Raw genomic sequence first — 17,643 nt, forward strand, 5'->3', positions numbered from 1 at the left:
TAAGGAAGTAATTAACCCTAATTTATAAATAGTTTACCTTATAATTAACTTTCATATTCTGTGCAACAATTTAAATAATGATTAACAAAGCAAGTTCTTAATAGAGGTTGGAACCGTCCAAAAAAACCTTAACCGGTTAATTAACCGGTTAATATAAAAATTTTTTGCTCCGATTTTTGATTTTACTAACACATTTAGTTGAAAGAAGAATATTTTTCATCAATACCATTATTAATAAATAGGAAAAAATTTGGTATTAAAACTTCGAGTTTGGGAACACATGACTGAAATTACCAAGTCTCTGAGCCGCATTAACTAAATCTGACCAGAATTACGGATTTATGGTCAAAATAGTTTTAACCGGTTAACCGATGTCTTAACCGGTCTTAACCGGTTCAAACCTTCAAACCTCTAGTTCTTAAATCATCCGTCATACAATAAAAGTATGATTTCCAAAATTTAACATTTTACAATAAAATTAATAAAATTTTAATAATATATCTAAATTTAATTTATTAAATTTATTAAAAACTGAGTGCTATATCCATATTTATTTCTTAGATATCAACATATCATAGATCTTCTAATAAATATTTGACTAAGGAAATTTTTGCAAATTTGAAATGATTTGTATCCCTAAATTGAAAGTATAATATCGATAATCATTCGATATAAAGTATTTTACTACACTTCAATAATAATTACGACAATCTTTCAAAAATATTAAAAATCGAATATAGCTAAATAAAGTAAATTTAAAATGGAATAACTTTTATTTAATAATTTAAACGAAAGTTATTCTTGGATAGAAAAAAAAATATGATCCAATTAGAATTATTCTTATGAAATCTTTAAAAAATTTTTTTATTAATATAAACAGGATATTAAACTCGCTGCCGAAAAAATTATTTTAGTGTTTTCTGATGATGTAATTTGGAATATGTAACATGAAATGACATACATATATCATTTATCATACGAAAATAATAGTGTTTTGAGGTGCAGAAGTTGCAGGTTAATAATGGATTTATTCAATAACTATTCAATATGTTTCGATTGACAACATAGAAATTTATGCCTCATCATTACATTAGATGTCCATAGAAGTGTGAAATCATTGGTAATTTAGAATATTCTATAAGATTGTTTAATTCATGTGATCCACGAGTCAACTGCAAACGATCTGCAGAAAATGGCGTCAAATAAAAGTGAAAATCATGTGAAAAAATTATGTAAAAAACAAACTATTTGGATAAATATTATGTATTAAAATATGTTGGTGTTGAATGGGTTTACATAAAAAGCATTATTTAAGGAACGAAAATCGGGTATCAGAAAAAAATTACTAATGTTCGACATAAATTTGCACCGAAATCATAAATGAATTTTTTGCAGTTGACTCACGGATCACGAATTAATATTTTTTTGTCGAAAGTTTAGAGGAAACCTGTATGAATAATTTCAGTTTGTGATGATTTAATGCTTTTTGGTAATAATTCAAAGTAATGTTACCTTTCATTACTCATACAGGAGTTTTCATTATTCAAGAATGAGCCTGCTTGAAAAAAAATTAAAACCAATTTTTTTTATTATATACAAATATCATATAATATAATAAATGTTAGAAATAGCAATGAACAGTACATTTTCTTTTTTATAGAATCAATCAGAGATTTTTTTATTTTATATTAAGTGATAGTTTGACACTCAACAGCAGAAATGATCGGCTACAAACCAGAACTGTGTTCATCAAAAGTCAACATCAGTACGATATAAAATTCCTTACGAATAAGGCCTCAAGACCTTAAGTGTATGACAAGTGTTTCAGGGGCCTGTGATTATATCATAATTCAATGGACTTTAATTTGAATTAACCAATCATCAACCATGATTGCTTGTATAAAGCTCGGCGTTCTTGTAAGCAAATATTTACGTTGTGCAAATATGCGAAACGCCATGCGACAAAGACTTCGCATTTGATCTTATTGGTTGCACGATATTATATAGTCCTTCGTTACACCCCAGACTAATTAAGCAGTTGATTGTTAAATCAAAATATGGTAAAACGATTGGCACCTTTTGTATATGTCGATCACATCTGAATTAGTGTTTAAAAACAAACCTTAACGGCGGGAAGCGTTGTTTTCATATTAACCTCTTTAATTTTTTTTGTATCTGATGGTATTTTAAATTTTTTCAATATATAAATATATACAGTATATAGATAGTGCAGTATCAATATATGTAGTAAAATGTCACTCCAATGTAAAAGATGTGGTAACGAATATACAGATAAAGTGGTTAAATGGTGTAGGTCATGTCAAATAAATTCTCTTAAAAACTATATCATAATCAACGGTAATGAAAAAATTGATGAGTTCATTAAAGAAATGCAATTAAAGGTTAATTCTTACTATGATATAGTATTTGAATGGATACCATACAGTCATTTTAATAATATTGAAGAAATCAGTGGAGATGGTTATATCACGGTATATTCAGCAATATGGCATAATAGTCCATTATATTATGATGAACATAAAATTGGATATACGAGATACCAATTTTGCAGAAATAAAAATGTCATATTAAAATGTTTATATGACTCGCAAATTATCACTAATAAGTTCCTAAATAAGGTATGAAACTTTTTATTCATTAAATTTAAAGATTTTATAATAACAATTTTTGGTTTGTTTAATAATACTAGGTTAATACATATTCGATTAAACGTCAAGATGACACTCGTAAAATATATGGAATATCTCAAAATCCAGATACGAAAGATTATATCATGGTTCTTGAAGATGGATATTGTGAAAAATGTGATAAAAAACATGATGCAAATCACAAATGGTATAAATCATGTCAAATAAATTATTTAAAAAGAAATTTCACAAGCTGGACAAGTGGAAATGAAAATATTGATCAAATTATTCAAGAAATGCAATTAAAAATTGAATCTTATAATGATGATATAGTATTTGAATGGATACCATATTACCAATTTTATTATATTGAAGAAATTGGAAAAGATGGTTATGTGGAAGTGCATTCAGCAACCTGGGAAGGTAGCCTATTATGCTGGTATAATAAGAATATCCTAAATAACCAGAAAAAAAATCAGTATAAAAAAGTTATTTTAAAACATTTTCGTAACTCGCAAACCGATAAATTCTCAGATAAGGTATGAAATTTCTCTATTCATTAAATTTTGAAGATCTTTTCAATAACAATTTGGTTTGTTTAATAGGTTAATGCATATTCAATTAAACAACAAGATGATACTCGTAAAATATATGGAATATCTCAAAATCCGGATACGAAAGATTATATTATGGTTCTTGAAGATGGATACTGTGAAAAATGTGATGAAAAACATGATGCAATTCATAAATGGTATAAATCATGTCAAATAAGTTATTTAAAAAGCAATTTCACAAATTGGACAAGTGGAAATGAAAATATTGATCAGTTTATTCAAGAAATGCAATTAAAAATTAAATCTTATGATGATATAGTATTTGAATGGATACCATATGATAAATTTTATAATATTGAAAAAATTGGGGAGTATGGTTATATTACAGTGCATTCAGCAATATGGAGAGGTGGTTTATTACATTATAATGAAAATATACATATACAATATAACCAGAAGGAAAGCTATAATAAAAAAGTTACTTTGAAATTTTTATGTAATTTACGATATACGACCCACAAATTACAAAATGAGGTATGTAATTTTTATTAATTAAATTTGAAGAAATATTTAATAATATTTTGGTTTGTTTTAATAGGTTAATGCATATTCAATTAATAATCGAAATAATATTCGTAAAATATTTGGAATATCTCAAAATCCGCAGACGAAAGATTATATTATGGTTCTTGAAGATGGATATTGTGAAAAATGTGATAAAAAATATACAGATACATTTAATAAATGGTGTAAACTGTGCCAAATAAATTATTTAAAAAGAAATTTCACAAACTGGACAAGTGGAAATAAAAAAATTGACCAATTTATTCAAAACATGCAGTTAAAAATTGATTCCTATTATGATATAGTATTTGAATGGATATCTTATAGTCAATTTAGTAATATCAAAAAAATAAGTAATGATGCAGTGTATTCAGCAATATGGACGGGTGATTTATTATGTTATAATGAAAAAATGAATAATCAAGAAAACCAGAATAAAAATGTCGCTTTAAAACGCTTATGTAATCCACAATATACATTTATAGGTTACTATATAAAACTATCTAAGGTATGAAATTTCTTTATTACTAAATTTAAAAGAACTTTTTAATAACAATTTTGGTTTGTTTAATACTAGGTTAATGCATATTCAATTAAACGTCAAGATGAAATTCGTAATATATATGGAATATCTCAAAATCCAGATACGAAAGATTACATCATGGTTCTTGAAACTAATGGTAAATTTTGTGAAAAATGTGACAAAAAATTTACAGATATAAATCATAAATGGTGTAAACCATGTCAATTAAATTATTTTAAAAGTAATTTCACAAACTGGACAAGTGGAAATAAAATAATTGATCAGTTTATTCAAGAAATACAATTAAAAATTGATTCCTATGATGATATAGTATTTGAATGGATGCCATACAACCAGTTTGATGATATTAAAGAAATAGGTGAGTATGGATATCTCACAATATATTCAGCAATATGGAAATATGATCAATTATGTTATGATGGTGACAAAACTGAATATACAAGGAAAAAATTTAGTAAAAATAAATTTGTCACTTTAAAATGTTTTCATAACTCGCAAACTGATAAGTTCTCAGATAAGGTATGAAATTTCTCTATTCATTAGATTAAAGATCCTTTTAATAACAATTTAGTTTGCTTAATAGATTAATGCATATTCAATTGAAAATCAAGATTATATTTGTAAAATATATGGAATATCTCAAAATCCGCATACGAAAGACTATATTATGGTTCTTGAAGTCAATGGTAAATTTTGTGAAAAATGTGATAAAAAATACACGGATATAAATCATAAATGGTGTAAACCATGTCAATTAAATTATTTAAAAAGAAATTTCACAAGCTGGACGAGTGGCAATGAAAAAATTGATCGGTTTATTCAAGAAATACAATTAAAAATTGATTCCTATGATGATACAGTATTTGAATGGATGCCATACAACCAGTTTGATGATATTAAAGAAATAAGTGAGTATGGACATATCACAATATATTCAGCAATATGGAAATATGATCAATTATGTTATGATGGTGACAAAAATACAAATGTCACTTTAAAATGTTTTCGTAACTCGCAAACTGATGAGTTCTTAGATAAGGTATGAAATTTTTCTATTCATTAGATTTAAAGATCCTTTTAATAACAATTTAGTTTGTTTAATAGGTTAATGCATATTCAATTAAAAATCAAGATGATATTTGTAAAATATATGGAATATCTCAAAATCCGCATACGAAAGACTACATTATCGTTCTTGAAATCAATGGTGAATATTGTGAAAAATGTGATAAAAAATACACGGATATAAATCATAAATGGTGTAAACCATGTCAATTAAATTATTTAAAAAGAAATTTCGCAAGCTGGACGAGTGGTAATGAAAAAATTGATCAGTATATTCAAGTAATGCAATTAAAAATTGAATCTTATGATGATACAGTATTTGAATGGATACCATATTATCAGTTTTATAATATTAAAGAAATTGGAAAAAATGGTTATGTGGTAGTTCATTCAGCAATATGGAAAGGTAACCTATTATGGTATAATGAGAATATCCTAAATTATCAGAAAGTAAGCCAGAATAAAAAAGTTACTTTGAAATTTTTGTGTACTAATAACTCACAATATATCACATATAAATTATTAACAAACAAGGTATGAATTTCTCTATTTATTAGATTTAAAGATCCTTTTAATAACAATTTTGTTTGTTTAATAGGTTAATGCATATTCAATTAAAAATCAAGATGATATTTGTAAAATATATGGAATATCTCAAAATCCGCATACGAAAGACTACATCATGGTTCTTGAAGTCAATGGTGAATATTGTGAAAACTGTGATAAAAAATATACAGATATAAATCATAAATGGTGTAAACCATGCCAATTAAACTATTTAAAAAGTAATTCCACAAATTGGACAAGTGGAAATGAAGTTATTGATCAGTTTATTCTAGAAATACAATTAAAAATCGATTCTTATAAAGATATAGTATTTGAATGGATACCATATAATCAGTTTAGTTATTTCAAAGAAATTTATGATAATAACACTAAAATATATTCAGCAATATGGAAGGATGGTCCATTACATTATTATGATAATGTAATGGGATGGACAAGAAAAAGGAGTGTCAATATGAAAGTTATTTTAAAATATCTACATAATTTACAAGATATTATAGAAGAATTTTATAATGAGGTATGAGATATAAAAATTTCTATAAAATAAGCACTTTCAATATATTAATTTCTTTTTTGTTTGATAGTATAATATTTTATATGGAATATCTCAAGATCCAAATATAAATGGTTATATTGTAATTCAAGCTGAATATTGTAAAAAATGTGGTGAAAAATATATGGAAGCATTACATAGTTGGTATAATCCGTGTAAAATAGACCATCTAAAAAGTTTAACAAGTTGGACAAGTAGAAATGAAACAATTGATGATATTATTAAAAAGGCACAATTAAATAATAGTTATTTTAACAATACATTTGAATGGATATCTTATGATCAGTTTAATGATATTAAAGAAATAGGTAAAGGAGGTTTTGCTACAGTATATTCAGCAATATGGAAGGATGGTCCATTATATTATAATAATAATGAAAAGAAATGGATAAGAAAAAGTGGAGCAAACAAAAAAGTTGCCTTAAAATGTTTACATAACTCACAAAATATCACCAATGAACTTTTACATGAGGTATGGATTTTTCTGGCAGTAATTAAATTATATATATTTTTTAACAAATAATTTATTTTTTATAGGCTAAGGTGCATTCAATGAAAAAATCTATTTATATTCTAAATTTTTATGGGATATCCCAAAATCCAGATTCTAAAGAATATATTATGGTTCTTGATTATATAGAAGGTGGAGATTTTAATAAGTGGATGACTAAAAATCATAATAAATTTAATTGGTCATATAAATTACTTTCATTATGGAATACTATTAGAGGTCTCAAAGAAATTCATCAAAAACAGATGGTTCATCGTGATTTTCATACTGGAAATGTATTAGTTAAGAATGAATATTGGCCATGTATTTCAGATATGGGATTATGTGGAAAAGTTGATGATATAGATGAAACAAAAATTTTTGGAGTTATGCCTTATGTAGCTCCAGAAGTATTAAAAGGAGAGAAATATACTCAAGCAGCAGATATATATAGTCTTGGCATGTTTATGTATTTTATAGCCACTGGAAAACAACCTTTTTACAATCGTGCACATGATCAATATTTAGTGATAAGCATATGCGAAGGAGTTAGACCCGAAATAAATGAGCCAGAAGCACCAATATGTTATATTGATTTAATGAAGAGATGTTGGGATTCAAATCCAGATAATAGACCAAATATAAATGAAATATTTGAATTAATGGAGTTATTTAATGATTCCAAACATAATGAAATTGGAAAGCAATTGAAAGAAGCAGAAGGATACAGAAAAGCAAATCCCTTATCAATTGAAGTTATTCAGTCAAATACTCATCCACAAGCTATTTATACATCTCGATTACTTAACTCCTTTACAAAAAGCCTTTCGAAATACGATAATGTTGATAGTAATTCAGTAGAAATTATAGACTTTACGAAGTTATGCTAAATTTTAATACAACTTTATTAAGTTTTTAATCGAATGAATTGAACATTTAAATTAAAAAAATGGTTAATCAGTGTAAGTTATAATGATAATAATATAACTTTCATAGTTTATTCATATATATTATATAATATATACATTTGTTTACCTATTTTTTTATTTCTGAAATTATTGCTTAGTAACGAGTAGATGTAAGCATGTTTTACTATCGTACCGGTAAATTTTTGGTATCATTTATATAAATATAGCTGTATACTGTAGTAAATTTTCGAATCGTTAACGTGTAGCATGTTAGTGTTACAAAATATTTTTTTATTATATATAGGTATAGGTTATTATAGGATATTATAGTTTTAGGTTATATTTAGTTATATTTAGTTTAGTTTATTCTTATAGTTATTGGGCGTATAGACTGAAATCGGAGGCTTAGAGATGGTGGCTAAGATCAAAGAGGCTTAAACAGGCAAAATTGGCCGGATGGTAAATTTGTCCATTAGTCGATAGAAATATATATACGAATATTACAGAGGCAGTAATATTGTACAGTATTTGTTAGTTAATAAACCCTGCCGATTTGTTTCCGATTTCTTACAATTCGTTTATTTTATCACAGTGTTCATTATCTTTTATTGACCTTTTGTTACATTTCGTTTAATTATCTATATACGATTTAATTCCAATTATAAAAAAATTAATATATACACGTTTTAATAACTTCATTGTTCATTTACCGATTGCTCATTATTTGTGTACACATTACCCGATTTACTTCACCACTTAATACTGTATTTAACGTCATATTATCTTGCTACTACCTAACTAAACATTAGAAACCGGGGGTAACATTAGCATGTCTTATTACGGATTGTTAAATTTGGTATATTGTTTGTGTGTTCAATTTACGTTAATCGGGGTGAAATTTAACGTTTCGCAGTCAATTGGCAATAAATACACAAACACCATAATTGGCAAATCTTATTATATTTTGTAAAAACCGTACCATATATGTAAAAAAAAACTCAAGGAAAAAGAATAAAATAAAAAAAATCGCATGTTTTATTATTGTAAAAAAGGAGTTTACATTGTACACGCGTCAGATGTGGCTTTATTTTGCGTTTTTTGCAAGGTTAAACACTACTGTAAAATTATTAAAACTATAAAAAATTTTTCAGAAAAAATGATCACGTGTCTGAGTTTCTTCTAGAAAAACACTTTTACCTTATCACTTGTCATACATCGTTATATTACCCTTTCATTTATCAACCGATCCTTATATTTCAAACGTCAAAAACCGGTGGTAACAATGACGCTAGCTGAAATTGCTTTGACAAATCACGTGACATTGGCGTTGTGAAAAAAAATTTTCTTCCTTTAAAAGTTAATATTTAATATTAAGTTCTAACAAATACTAATTAGGCCGCTCCAACAAATAGTTTCGTTTAACATCACATGACATGAAAAAAATAGAGGGGGGCGGGGGTAAAATTTTGTACATATTAAATTTTAAACACATATATAAAGTCACGTTATTTTATTATATGTAATGATTGTAACGTTAAGTTTGCGATATTGTATCACAATCGACCACTTGTATCAACACTTAATTTATATTATTAACATGTGAACAAATTGTATTTTCTTTTTCTTTTTTCTTTGTTCGATAAAATTTTCTTTTTCTTTCGTGTAGTATCAGTAAATAAAACTGCAGAACTGATGATACTTTTTTTGGAAATTATATACATCAAATGTTGTATTTGTTTGTAACAGCCTATGAAAATGGCATATCTTTAGTAAAATCAGCAGTGGTTGGTATTAAAGAGTCCGGAAATTTTGAAGATTTATTAAAAGAAGCACTTTCAAATGAACTTTTTTTAGAAGATAAGCTGGTAAAAGTTGATCTTCAATGTAATGATTCTTCAGCTTGGCATCCTGTATTAAATGGCCTTACCAAAAATTTAGAAGCATGTTTTCAATTGAAGGCGCAGCATGTACGTTTTACAATATCTCATAGTATATCAATTCCCGATGAGTTATCTAATGAAGGATCTTCAGCATTTAATTTCATGATGACACAACAACGCCTAAAAAAACTTCCACCACTTTACAACTCCCAATTTCGTAATGATTTGCTCTATAATGATTTTTTAAAAATTTTGCAAGAAAGGAAACTGGGATGGCTGAATGATAATCATTTAACTATTGGGCATTCTTTTATCCGCAGAGTTACCGATTTAGTATGGTATTTGGATCCTCATCTTGGCAAATTGGAAAAACGCGGCTTGAAACTACCAAAAATTATAGCCAAACTTCCTGTATATGCTTCTGAAAGTCATTATAATCTCTATCATGATACTACGAAGCATAAAAAAATTGAAATATCACGAGAAAAACTTGAGTCATTTGTTAAAGCTTTAATTTTATCTATTCAACAACCTTGGACACGCCTATTACATTGGGAAGAAGTAATTAAAGATATTGATGATCTGATAAAAATAGCTCAAGAATATGCCAACTATCTTCAAGGGGTTAATAATAGAATGCGTACTATACATATGAGTCTAGTTCCTGTAAGAAATGGGCGGAATGATATTACAGTTGAGGATATTGAAGCTGTTGACTTATATCCATCTCAATATGAGTTTTTAGCACAGCTTCCGATGATTATGATCTTCTAAATATAGATCATTTGCTTCCTCCCAAGCCACAAAATATATATCTCTTTTTTCAAAATATTTGTGCTGATGTATCCTTCACGCTATATCGTTATTATCATGGCAATTATCTCAGTACATTAAATTTTGTATGGAAAATTCCTTCTTTGGATAAATGTGACAAGACAAAAGAAGCAAAAAATATTTCTGCAGCATATGACCAAATCCCAATCTATTGTACAAGACAAATGCGAAAAAATGTGATAAATAAGGTTTTTTTCTTTTTTTTTTTTTTGTTTATATTTCAGTTAAAATATTTCTTTTGAAAATATTGAAAATACTAAATATACACCAACCTTTTTATAGTATTCTTTAATAGTTAAAGCATCACGCTCAATTCTGCAAGTACTTTATCAAGATTTAACAGGAGATGTATCAACACCAGATAATGAAATCAATAAGAAAACACATGAACGGATAAAATTGATGCTAGATACCCAAGATCCTGATATTATTATAGATCTTCGTAAGATTATTAATGAAAAAGGCACAAAATTTGATGTCTTTTGGAACGAAATGCAAGATTACTTTAATGAGGTAATGATTATTAATTTAAATACTATTTTTGTATTTATATCTTATATAATTTATATCAAGATCATCTCAAATTTTAAAAAGGTTACGCCTGCAGTGCATGATCGACGACATACCTCAACTTTATATATGCCAATTGCCATCTCAGTTAAGGATCTGGTGCAAATCATAATTGAACGATTAGAAAATAAATATGGCACTATACCAAATGATATTGAAATACCTTCAACTGAATGGGTGCGATTACAATTTTGGCCAAAAACAGAATTTTCAGAAAATCGGTATACAGGCAGGTTTCAAATTCGATATATGATTCAAGCTCGTCAAATACGCAAGTCTCATATTGATTCACATTACTGTTCTGCACTTTGGAGATATTTACGTGAATTTGCTATTAAATTTAAAGAGTATACAACATTAATTTGTGCTGATGACAAACATAAAGTTCCTATTGGAGAATCAGTTGCTACTTCAACAGGAGTGAGAAATAAATCAGCATTAACTACTATAGATGGAATACTTAATTCTTGTGATCACGATTTTACAAAATTATCTTTGACCCCTTCGGCATCTTTATTTGTTGACATTCCAAATAGTATATCAGATTCATTTTACCAGGGTCAAGTATATATAGCATATAAAGATACAATTTTCCAACCAAGTTCTGCTATACGACATGCAACAGAATTCTATAATAATTATTCTATTCAATATCAAGATAATATTAACAAACCTAAAATTTTACTTTTATATACTGATGGTGGTCCAGATCACCGATGCACATATGGATCTGTTCAAATATCATTGATAGCCTTGTTTTTAAAAGGTAACTTTGATTTCTTAGCTGCTGTACGAACTGCTCCTTACCACAGTTGGGCCAATCCAGCTGAATGTATAATGTCAATATTAAATCTTGCTTTGCAAGGTGTTGCTTTGAAGCGAGAAGATATGAGTGGATTATCAGAACAAGCTTTTGAAAAGCTTAAAACTTTATCTGAAATCCGTGAAGGAGCTAATTCTAATTCACATTTAAAAGAAGAGCTTATTAAATCAATTAAAATTACTCAAGAATTCCTTGAAAATCGTACTTCACGACTTTCTTTACATGATTTAAAATTCAAAATCGCTTCTCCTGCCATAGAAACTGAAATTGATTCTTTATTTGAGGTATTTTTTATATTAATATTTGCTTAAATTTATTTTTGTTAATCATTAATATTATAATAGTCTATATTAACAGCTGAAAGTCAGCTTACAATTAATTATACAACGCTAGTAGAATTAAGAAAATTTCATAAATTAAAGGAATTTATTGATACTCATTGTCAAATTAGACAATATTCATTTCAGGTATGTCAAATAGAGTAAAATGCACTTATATATATTCATTGTATTTGAAATTTATCACAAAACTCTAATTTCTGCAGATTAAGAAATGCAATAATAGTGAATGTACTATCTGTTTACCAGTTGAATTACCAATTGAAGTATTTGATGAATTGCATTTTTTGCCTGATCCTGAACCATCTATTGGTAAGAATTATACAACCTTTTTGCATAAAGTGCTCAAAATTCTAATTATGTTTTTGGGCGTTTTTATTTTAGCTGATTCTAATCATTATAAGGATTTTTCAAGTATATATGGGACTCAAACATCTGAAAACTTTCGTCCAAGTAAAGCAGGACAACTAGAAGCTGATAATTTACCCCAGGGCATTTTCAATAATAATCGTGTTCGCGAATTCGTTGAATGTGATTTTTGTGGAAAAATTCGATGCATTTATAGTATGAGTGCTTTAAAAAAAGAGCAGATGTCCACATTACAGCTCAAAATAAATGATAATGATTTTACTTGTGGAATTGAAGAATGGATGCCACCTTCACATGAGCTGAAAGGTATTGTTTTTATTCGTCAATCTCTTAGCCGTGATTCTCCAATTGAAAGTGGTTATTATTCAAATCGCCTAAAAAAACCTCCTATTTGTTATTATTGTGGTAAAAATAATTCATTGGTGGAGGCAACTGACGATTTACTTCATGGATATCAATCTGTATATCCACTTTGTTCTAATTGTCAACTTTCGGGTCATTCTTTTCATATTGGGGTAAGAAAAAAGTTGGTGAATTAACAAGAAAAAGGAAAAGAGAATAATTTTTGTATTATATAATCTTTTAATAAATAATTTGTTAAGTAAAATGATTGTTATTTTATCTTTATTATCGTATTTTTATAAAATCACGTGATATACAAAATGTACATTTAAATCTGAATTTTTTGAAATAATGAGGGGGGGGGTTGATGTTAAACGAGACTATTTGTTGGAACGGCCTTAATATAATTGTACATCTTATAATTCTATAAAACTTCTATATATCATAATAAATAACTTGTTTACAGTATAATTGACTATTTACTAATGATTAAAATACTTTGAAAGTAATATCATTCTTTTTGTAAAAAAAATAATGTTATTCAAAAAAATTATATTGTAATCTCAAAATTATGATAATGATGATGATAACATTCTACATTCTAATGTCTAAATTTGTTAAAATAAATTTAAAGAGTATTAATTTCAAGATCAATTTCCTTGGTAATATATCCTATATTTATAAAAGATACGTTAAAACAGGGTAAAAAAAAAAATTTTGTCGTATACAGTCAAATATTGGAAGCTCATATATACTTACCATCATGGGATTGATTGAGATCCTTATTAATATCTAATTCAATTTCTTTTGTAAAGTAATCTAATGAATTATACAAATATTTGATTAATATTGTTAAACTATTTGATGAATATTAAATTTTTATAGTTTAATTGCTAATTAGAATTCATACCTTTATCATTATCGTCTTCATTTGAATCATTATCAGCCTTTCTTTTACCTTTAAACGAATGAACATTATTAGTGAAATCAAGCCATCTGATAATTATTAATAATTAATAAATAATTACCAGACAATTCCATGTTATTTTCCTGATAATAATAAAATGGGTCTAAATAAAATTAATTAAATATTAAAAAAAAAATTTTATTAAAAAGGTAATTTATATAAATTATGCGATAAAATTAATTACCAGTTTCTAATTTAATGGATTTAGTACTTCTTGAACTTCTTAAAGACATCGCGGATTGAATCATTCCACTTAAAGGTCTACTCTTATAAACGGCACCTGAATTATTTATTGTTACAGGTCCTATATCCGGTGATTTTATAATTTTGGTTTTCTTACCCCATTCTTCACAAGAAGTCATTTTTTTAATTTTATCATATAACTCCATAGCTAATGGTCTTTTCTCTGGATCAAAATGCCAACATTCTTTCATTAATTCAATATAACCTTCAGGTGCATTTGTAACAATTGGTGGACGTAAACCATCACAAATTTTAATAATAAGATCCGTATTATGATTTTGATCCCAAAAAGGTCTTCTACCAGTCATTAACTCCCACATAATCATTCCGAAACTATATATATCTGAAGCTTTAGTATATTTTTGTCTAAGAAATATCTCCGGTGCCATGTAAGGAATAATTCCATAATTTTCATTATCATCCGCAGATTCAGTTGATGATTTATTTATACCCAGATCTCCTATTATTACATCATATTTGCTATTATTATGATAATAATCAGTAAGATATACGTTAGGATTATTTTTAGAATTAAAAAAGATATTTCCACTATGTAAATCCCTGTGAACAATATTTACACCATGTATATGTTTGAGTCCAGTTATAATCTTACTTAAGTTTTCCAATTTTTCCTGCCAACAAATATTATAAAAATAATTAGAAACATAATGTTTCAAATCACCAAAATCATAATATGGCATGATTATCATAATATCCTGAGAAATAGGATCTTGAGTAATTCCGAAATATTCACTAATGTGACTTTTATTATTATTAAGCAACTTGTTTAAAATTTCTAATATGTTGATAGTATTTTCTTTACATTCTGCTGAAGTAAAATCATAAAATACTTTGAGCTAAGTAAGTTAAAGGAAATGTTTATTAGTATTATTATAAGATGTTTATTAACCAATTATAAACTAGAATATATTAATAATTACATATACCTCGTTCAAATTCTTGGATGTAATATTTTTAGAATCATTAAGTTTTTTGAGGACAACTATATAATTATGATGACGAACAATTTTGGTATTTTCCCGGAAATTCAAATTAAAAATTGGACCATCAATCCAAGTAGCTTTATAAATTTTACTAAATCCCCCTTCGGCAATAAATTCAACATTTTTGAATTGATCATAAGGAACAAACTCTAATATCATTGAATTTTTATTAGTTTGCTTATAATTGATACTTTTATATGGAGAACCAAACTCTGCATGTGAACAATAATCAATTTGTGTATATCTAATGAAGTCATCAATAATTTTGTTCCCGCTTTTCTTAAACTTGCATACCTCTTGTATTGTGTAACAAGTAAAACAAAGCTGAAGATTTTTATATGAAGCCAATCCAATATTACATTCATTACATAACTTTTTTATTTTATTATTAACCGCAGTCTGTGTTGATTGCCTTAAAGGCGTGTTGTTTGATATTAAAATATTGTTATTCATATTTTATTTTCAAAGGTTTCTCTTTCATTTAAGGAATCAAACAAAACCATCTTATATATAATAAAATTGACTTAAAAAAGTTCTATGCATAATTTCTATCTAATTTCTGATTAGAAATTTCTATATGGAAAGATTCTCCGAATGAAGAACTTTGGAGTATTCTAACCGAAATAAATAAACTCCGAGAACTCCATTATTTTATACATGATCATCGGGCCTTCATGACCATTTTTGTAAACATCATTGACGAGAAAAAAAAATATTTTTTATTTTATATTAGAATTACAATAATGTGCAAATAATGATTCATTGTGTTGACAAAAAATAAATTTTTTTTTTTTTAGTCTTTTAAGTGAATATAAAACGAAAGAATTAGGCATTCTCTTTGCTGCGGAATTACGTTTGGCAGAAGAATTTATGTTAGAATTTTTTAATGTTATTTGTTATCGGAAACAATAATTTTTTTTTAAAAACAAAAAGAAAAAAAAATTAAATTAAATAAGCTATTTGTGTCAACAAATTTATAAAGCCTGCGTTTGCGTAGAAGCGTAGAAAAATAAAATCAGAAATTAGTAGTACTGTAGTTTGGAGATATTCAAAGAATTACTCAAATAATGTAAATAGTTCCACACCGATAGTTTTGAGACTACACATAAAAATTCTATAAGAAAGACAGAAAGACTTTCAAAAATAAGAGTAAAAAAGAAAATCATAAATATTAAGACGTTAACTTTCAACCAGTCACGTGATAGAGGGTAACGCGGAAATAACTGTAATTATGATTTATAAATCAAAGGAACAAATTTATATAATTTGACAATTTTTTTGAATTGTCAATCTCATTATTACTGTTCCTTTCAGAAATTTTTAACGCAGAGAGGGAAAAGTGCCAAAAAACATTTAATGTATATATTCATTTTCTTTTGTTCAAAAAATTAACCAAAATAAAAAGAAAGCTTATTAATTTATTTGACTCATATTAAGATTGCAATTTTCAGCGGCGAAATAATTGTATTAATAATATCATTTTGGCGATTTTCTGATTAATAATGAAATTATATTTAAGTGTAGTTTAACAATGACATTTTATAACAAACTAGTTAATATGCTAATAAATAATGAATTTGGCTAGTCAAATTATCGATTATATTACAACATTATTACGTCATTTCGCTCCATATTTTAACTTCAATTAAATTCAAATAAATAAATTGTAAAATTATCTACAAAAGTTCATGCGAGTTTAATATACTGTCATTTAAATTCGGTTAATTACTCAATTCACATATTACTTTGAAACTGTGAAGCATAACAATAAAATTATTTATGTTGTGTTATACAATAATTTTTTTTTTACTTTTTTCCGCAGAATTATTTTAAAAAAAGTAAATTCCTATTTCTGGTTATGATAAGCATTTAATGGTGACATAACCTTGCATTTATTTTTCTTGGCGTGTTGATATACAATACTCACGTGCACTGCGTTTTCTATTTCGGGACTAACCGACTAACGTTAATATTTCGGGATTAAACGGAAATATCGTTCTCTCTCAAGTTGCTGTAATGAAAAACCAAAAAAATTTCTCCCTGATAATCATATAAGTAATGACATAATGATAAAAAAAAAGATATTAAAAAAAGGTTTAAAAAGAAATGATTTTTGAAATATGACGTATTTTTTTTTTTCTATGAACCCGAAGATTTTCACCTAATGGCAAAAAAAAGGTATAGGAATTAATTACCGTGGAGTGATAATGTTTGATGACACCATTTTTTTGGATGACAATCCAAAAGTAGATACCTTTTTACTATTAATGATATCCACCTTTATTCGACAATGATATTCATCAAACCACGTGACAATCGTGACATTCAACATTTTCTTTTGAAAGCACAAAATAATTATAAAATATTCCTTTTAGGAATA

General features: G+C 26.7%; 2 protein-coding genes across 2 annotated transcripts; one reads left to right on the forward strand and one right to left on the reverse strand.

The window, feature by feature from the left end:
- Positions 1–4,178: 4,178 nt before the first annotated feature.
- OCT59_021289 (uncharacterized protein) lies at positions 4,179–7,875 on the forward strand (the record flags this gene model as incomplete). Its single annotated transcript, XM_066149771.1, has 11 exons — positions 4,179–4,274; positions 4,344–4,446; positions 4,699–4,829; positions 4,894–4,996; positions 5,249–5,349; positions 5,415–5,580; positions 5,761–5,909; positions 5,974–6,076; positions 6,326–6,459; positions 6,527–6,967; positions 7,033–7,875. 11 exons carry the CDS (start codon positions 4,179–4,181, stop codon positions 7,873–7,875), a joined length of 2,370 nt encoding a protein of 789 aa, XP_065990644.1.
- Positions 7,876–13,677: 5,802 nt separating this feature from the next.
- Positions 13,678–15,716, reverse strand: OCT59_021290 (uncharacterized protein; the record flags this gene model as incomplete). Its single annotated transcript, XM_025313042.2, has 6 exons — positions 13,678–13,721; positions 13,809–13,868; positions 13,960–14,007; positions 14,078–14,119; positions 14,201–15,116; positions 15,207–15,716. The coding sequence occupies 6 exons, from the start codon at positions 15,714–15,716 to the stop codon at positions 13,678–13,680; spliced, it is 1,620 nt and encodes a 539-aa protein (XP_025188307.2).
- Positions 15,717–17,643: the final 1,927 nt, after the last annotated feature.

The sequence above is a fragment of the Rhizophagus irregularis genome, chromosome 3 (genome assembly GCF_026210795.1).
Source record: "Rhizophagus irregularis chromosome 3, complete sequence".
NCBI classification, from domain to species: Eukaryota; Fungi; Glomeromycota; class Glomeromycetes; order Glomerales; family Glomeraceae; genus Rhizophagus; species Rhizophagus irregularis.